Source organism: Fringilla coelebs (assembly GCF_963513975.1).
Source record: "Fringilla coelebs genome assembly, chromosome: 15".
NCBI classification, from domain to species: Eukaryota; Metazoa; Chordata; class Aves; order Passeriformes; family Fringillidae; genus Fringilla; species Fringilla coelebs.
Genome location: NC_140041.1, coordinates 19087211 through 19093443, shown reverse-complemented (window position 1 = coordinate 19093443; position 6233 = coordinate 19087211). Strand labels below are relative to the sequence as shown.

Sequence of the window (6233 nt, the reverse complement as noted above, 5' to 3'; positions counted from 1 at the left end):
ATTGCTATTACTTCCGTTCATTTATATATCTTTATAGATTGATTATATATTTCTGGTTTAGATTTTTACTTCTGTAACACTTCTATTATTTAAAATAAATCTCCTGCCTCTACCCCCAACAAAGCTGAGAAAAACCCACAACCTTTCTTTTAAACAATATTTAAATAGACTTTATTTTTATCATTTTTCATACTTATATTCCCATTTCTATTTGTAACGTATATTGTTGTCTAATATTTATACCTTTGTAATTGTAAATTTCAATTATATATAAATTCATATCCTATTTTACATGTATTCCACTGCTTAGATTTATTTATACATTCTGTAACACTGACGTTATTTAGAATAGCCCCCCTGCATCTACCCCAGAAAAAGCCAAATAGAATTCCTTTGTTTTCAACTGTATTTAAATTTCTTAAAAAATTTTTACATATTTATACTCACAATGATATTTATCATTTATATTGCCATTTAATGTTACTTATATTCTATATTACATCTCTTCATATTACTTACATATGTTTATATTTATATTTTAATTACAGTTATATATCTTTATCTATTTATTATACATTTCTATATTTAGATATACATTTCTAAAATACTTATATTATTTGAAATGAAAACCCTGCCTCACACCCAATAAAAACCAAAGACACCCCTTGATTTAAATCATATTTAAACTTTAAAAATTATTTTATTTCTCATCATTCTATTTAAAATTGTTATTTATTATACTTATCGATATTATATATATGAGATTACCTATTAATATAATAATAGATAGATCATTTTTCTATTAGATATTTCTTTACTAATATTTATTTATATCAAGTATTTATAAGTGTTGGTATACATATTATAAGTGTGAATTGACATTTTTATATTATCTATGAAAACCCAAACCTATAGCACAATAAAAACCAAAAAACCCCCAATTTATTTTAACTGCATTGAAACATTTTATCTTTACAATCTATTTTTATATATTCCTGCATTTATATCATAGACTAAAATTTTCATCGATTACAATGTTACAATAATACATTATACTATAGGTTTATATATTTATCTATTTGTTTTCTATATTTATGTTCACCACTATCATTTTATATTTATTTTTAAGTTTATAGTTGTTTTTATTTTAAACTATGGATCAAACCATACAAGATCACTTACCTAGCAAATCAGGACCACAGAAACGCTGCCCCTCGGTCAGCACCGGTGCGCAGCGCGCGCTCATCCCGTCGCAGCGTATCCAAACAAAACCCGTTTCTATTGCTAGCAGAACAGAGATCCCACAACATTTAACCCTGCTAAAAACTCAAAGAGCCCCAACTAGAAATGAAATTTAAAACCCCCACTAGAACTGGCCCAAAACCTCTACACATCCTAATCCTAAACTTCCTCCAAAACCAGTATCTCAAAAACAGAAAAAAAATCAAAATACACACTGAAAATGAAATAACTGCCAATAAAAACAAACACCCAAAAAACCCAAACAAACAAACAAACAAACAAAAAACAAAACCAAAAACAACAAAAAAAAACCACCCCAAAAACCAAACCAACTCAGTCAATTCAAAACTGCACTACTGACTCTAAACATTACTACAAAAAGCCCCCAAAGCTCTACCTTTATGCTAACTCACAAGTAATAACCAATCATCTATAAAAGTTCTCAGAAATTTAAAAAAAATCATTAAAAGCATAAAAATTAAAAATCTAAACTATTACAATACTAAAAAATATCACTACCCAAATTTAAAAAATATTGCCCATAAAAACCCAACATAGAAATGCCCCTGTCCCCAAAAATAAAACCAAAAAAAAACCGTCCAACCAGAAATAAATCGGAACTTGGGAACACTAAAACCATCACGTTCAAGAAGCACACCATAGCCCTTAGCATACACCAAGCAGAAACAACATAAAACAATACAGCCATTTCTTAAAAACCACCCTAAAACCGCTACAGTAAAAAAAACCCTTTCAAAAATTAAAAACTGCATCTAACAAAAGCCATCTAATCAATTACCACCCAAAACTCCAGCACCCGAGCCAGCCCTACCAGATCTCTACGTTTACACACGCAACCAAGAACACCAAAATCCCAGTAATACGTACCAGAAGTCTATTACAGAAACTTCCTGAAATTAATCCTACCTCAAATACAAACCAAGCCATCCATAAAGTCAGCTTCACTCAAAAAACAAATTGCACAGAGTTCATAAGACCAAAATAGAAAATAACACAGCATACACCACCAATGAATATATTATTGAAGGAAAAAAAAAAAAAACCACACTTTTTTTTCTTTTTTATTTTTTCTTCTATTAGCTAGAACAAAAGATGTTGCCGGGGCTGTAACAACAACTTCTCCTCCTTCCTCTTCTTCTGAAACATCCCATCTCCTTCCAAAATTCCTTACAACTTCCGAGTTTGAATCCAAGCAAAAAGCAAAACTCGTGCACTTGTCCTCTGGATGCTCCTGTCAGATTCTCCGTGTCACTCCGTGTCTTCTTACACTTCCAGTCTTCATGCTGTCCTGCCAGGATGAGTTTCACAGACGAACTGGCACGTGTTATACAGAGCATTTCCCTCCCTCCCTCCCTCCCTCCCTCCCAACCCAGAGCTGGTTCCCTTAGTGCACTTCAAGAAATTGCAAGCCTGCAATGGTGCACACTCATCTCAAGGCTCACAGCAAGCACGCAGGAGCTCACGCTCACTCGATTCCACGGGGCTGTGCCTTAGGCAGCTGAGAAAACTTCTGATGACCCTCTGTTCCAATGCACTGGAATGCAAACTCAGCTCCATCTCAGAGCCTCAGTGGGAGGCAGGAGCACATCTGGCTGACCCACAAAAAATCCCTTCCTGGGTGGGGGCATTGTGCTGGAAAGGGGAAACACGTTCTACTGAACAGCAGCTCAGAAACAACGCTTTCCTAATGTTACCTGCTCCACTTGACAGCTCAGTAACACAAGTCTAATCTAATTTTATCCCTGCTGCTAGAATTCTGTAGGAAAAGGTCTGATGAGCAGCGACAAAGGCTTCACTCCCTGCCACACAGCCTGCGACACCCCGGAGAGAGCAGGGCAGCAAAATCACCAAACTCTTCTTGCCATGGGGAAGGGGAGAGGATTACTGTGGGAGGCACAAAAAGAAGGGAAATGGTCCTAGAAATGCACAGGCATTTGCTTGCAGAAGCCCAGAGTTAAGGGTCTTCTCTAGGAAGCCAGACGTGACATGATATTTCTGAGATTTTCTGCTTCATTGAAGGAAATGTATGCGTATATAGACACACTTATAAACGTACATACGGCTTTTTTCTTTCTTTCTTTCTTTTGAAGCTCCAAGAATGATTTCCCATCCTGAGTCACTTAGGAAGAAATGGCCCCTGTGACTCAGGACAGAGGGGCTGCCTGCTCTTTTGATCATGACAGCTTTTGGGTTCACCCTGGAAGCAGGAGCAGCCAGGGCTGAGGCTCAGCAGAGACTGACCCGGGCCAGCCCCCTCCTCACCTCCCCGTGTCACAGTGACTCCCAGGCAGAAGGATGCAAAGCAGCTTTCTGTCTTTTCTCTTGAGTGCCAACGGGTAAAACACGTAGGCTTTGAAATGACCAATTACCCTCTCTCTGAGCTATCCCAAGGACGGTTTTAAAGAAAAGACACAGGATTGCTGGTAAATCCCTATGGGATAAGGAAGAAAGCAGCAAGGATCCGAGGCCGGGGGCGTTGCCAGGCAGTGCCACGTCCCTGCCACCTTGTCACGAGGCACACACCTGCAAAGTCCCAAAGGCTGCAAGCCCTGGAGCTGTCACACGGATGGACCCGGTTCTCTTCCCGGATGCCCGGAGGGAAACCTGAGGGCAGGTGTCCACCCTGAGGCTGCACACAGAGCCCCGGGCAGGGATGGAGCCACTGACTGCTCTCTGAGGAGGAGACCCTCCCCGCAGGTGACACTGCCTTGTCCCCTCCCTGGGGGACAGGGACCTCCAAGGCCTATGACCAGCCTCACTCTGTCAGCATCCAGAGGCTGTGGTAGAGCCAGGGGAGTCAAGGCTTTCCAGAACCATAGGATCCTTCGGGTTGGAAAAGCCCTCTGAGGTCATCCGCCCAGCTGCTGCCCCGGCACTGCCGAGCCCCTCCCAAATCAGGTCCCTAAACACCACATCTTGACATCCTTTAAATGTCTCCGGGGATGGGGGCTTCCCCGCCCAGCCTGCTCCCGTGCCTGACCACCCTGTCAGTGAAGGAATTGTTCCTCGAATCCAACCTGAGCCTTCCCTGCTGCAGCTTGAGGCCATTTCCTCTTGTCCTGTCGCTTCTTACCGGGGAGATCTCGGAACTTAAACCTTCCCCGCTCGTGACCTCGGAGGTGTCTGGCTTGGCTGGATGAGAGGAGAAACGCCGCCACCACGGGAAGGGGAGCTCAGGAGGTCCCGCACCAAGGCAGGGGGAGCAGCAGTCCTCACCGCAGCTCACCCGTCACTTCTCAGTGACCGGCTCTGCTTTTCCTCCCGCGCAGATCTCTGCAGAGCGCTCCAAAACCGGCTGCTGGGAGGAAGGGGGAGAAATAGGTTAGCCAAGTTTTTGACCCAGGCTTATGTGATGTCTTTGCCTGCCTTGCCTCTTCCTGACTTCCTTCTGCTAAGAAAACAGCTCCCTTCGGACTTCTAGGGGGAACTTTCGTGTAACGCTTGAAAAGGAGCTGCAGAAAAGTGCCTCATTTCTAAAGACTCAGGCAAGAAGACAGATCAGTGCAGCTTCTCCGTCCCACTGCCTGCAGAGCTGGCAGGCGCCCGGCCAGCTCCGCTCCCCTCCTTCAAGTCCTTCCCAAACCTGCTGGAAGAACTGAAGGCTACTGTGGCGTTCCATTGCTCTGCTTTACCCGAAAAAGATCTCTCCGTGCTGCTATCCCTCCGTGGCAAGGGCCTTTCCGTCTCACACACTCGGTGACACAAGGCTACACGGAGCTGCGGCGGCCTCTGCTCCGGGTGGGAAAGGCTTTCTTCCTCCTCTGGCACCTGGCTGGCACAGGCTGCTCGGAGATGCTGTGCCTGCCCCACGCCTCTCAGTGTCCATTGGTGCTCTGGGATGAGGCTCTGAGCAAGCTGGCCTAGGCAAAGACGTCCCTGCCCACGGCAGCAGCCTTGGAACGAGGTGATCTTTTGAGACCCTTCCAACCTGAATGATTCCATCATTCTAGGAACTCAAAAAACCTGGGGAATACATCTGTAAAGGTCACTAAACACATAAAAGCACATCCCCACTGATCCAGTACTCACCAGCCCATCCGGCCAAGGCCAGAGCCCTCTGCCCACCGAGGACGCGGCAACCGGCACGGACCTGCCAAGCCACACACAAGTTCACCGGCACAGGGAGGCGGCGGGACGGGACGGGCGACTCGCCTCACCTTCCCAAGCTGGCGGGGCGGCACAAAGGGCGGGCAGCGCCGGGACCCCGCTCCGCCTCCTGCGCCGCCCCGGCGGGATTTTCGGGCACGCGGTCGCTTCCACCGCCCGGAGCGGGGCGCGCGCGGGGCTCGGGGGCCGCAGCCCTGTTCCGACGCCGCTCGCCCGCCCGCCCCCGCCCGCAGCCCCCGGCCCGCGGAGCGCTGCGACCGCGCCTCCGCCGCCCGCCGAAACCGGCCCCGCCCCGCCATTCTTCTCAGCCGCGGCGTCCCTTTGCGCTCCGGAATGCCCGTCACCCCTCCCCTCACAGACACCGACCCGCCCGCCGCTCGCTCCCGCCGCCCCTCCGCCTTCCCCGGCACCCAGCGGCGAGGGGCAGGGCGCTGGCTCGGGGCGGGGGGCTGCCTGCGGTACCGCTGCCTGTCCCCAAGGCAGCAGACTTACCGGAGACTGCGACTTCCGCCCCCCATCTCGAGAAGGTCAAGCGCGTCCGCGACACGCCGTCCCCAAGCCGACGGCTGCGAAAGGACCCCGGCAGAGATAGGCGTTTACCCTGCTGCCTGTCAGAGACCCGCCGAAATACGCCCGCCCGCCGCGCCGCTGACCGCACAGCCCGCGTCCGGGGCACTCGAAACGCCGCAGAAAATCCCACCGGCGCCGCCGTGGCGTCGGGTTTCCGTACAGGCAACTCGGTTAGACGGACCGGGGGCCTTCGATTTGCCCGCGCTTTTTCGCCGCCATATCGAGAAGGTCAAGCGAGTCCGCGACACCCGCGGCCTGCCACTCCCAACATGGCGGCCTGGCGGCTGCCTGCG

At 47.8% G+C, this 6233-nt stretch overlaps 1 protein-coding gene across 1 annotated transcript; it reads right to left on the bottom strand.

Annotated features, from left to right (window-relative positions):
* Window positions 1–2644: 2644 nt before the first annotated feature.
* Window positions 2645–5851, bottom strand: LOC311159791 (uncharacterized protein). The gene is made up of 2 exons (XM_084216114.1): window positions 5293–5851; window positions 2645–4561 (listed from the first exon to the last, which is right to left on the bottom strand). Exons 1-2 carry the CDS (start codon window positions 5667–5669, stop codon window positions 4486–4488), a joined length of 453 nt encoding a protein of 150 aa, XP_084072240.1. The 5' UTR covers window positions 5670–5851; the 3' UTR covers window positions 2645–4485.
* Window positions 5852–6233: the final 382 nt, after the last annotated feature.

Excerpts from the sequence above, each read along its gene's own strand:
- LOC311159791 (XM_084216114.1), bottom strand. The coding sequence starts at position 5,669 with ATGGCGGGGCGGGGCCGGTTTCGGCGGGCGGCGGAGGCGCGGTCGCAG. Across the intron at positions 4,562-5,292 it reads GGCCTTGGCCGGATGGGCTG|CAGCCGGTTTTGGAGCGCTC; the intron begins GTGAGTACTGGA and ends CCTTCCTCCCAG.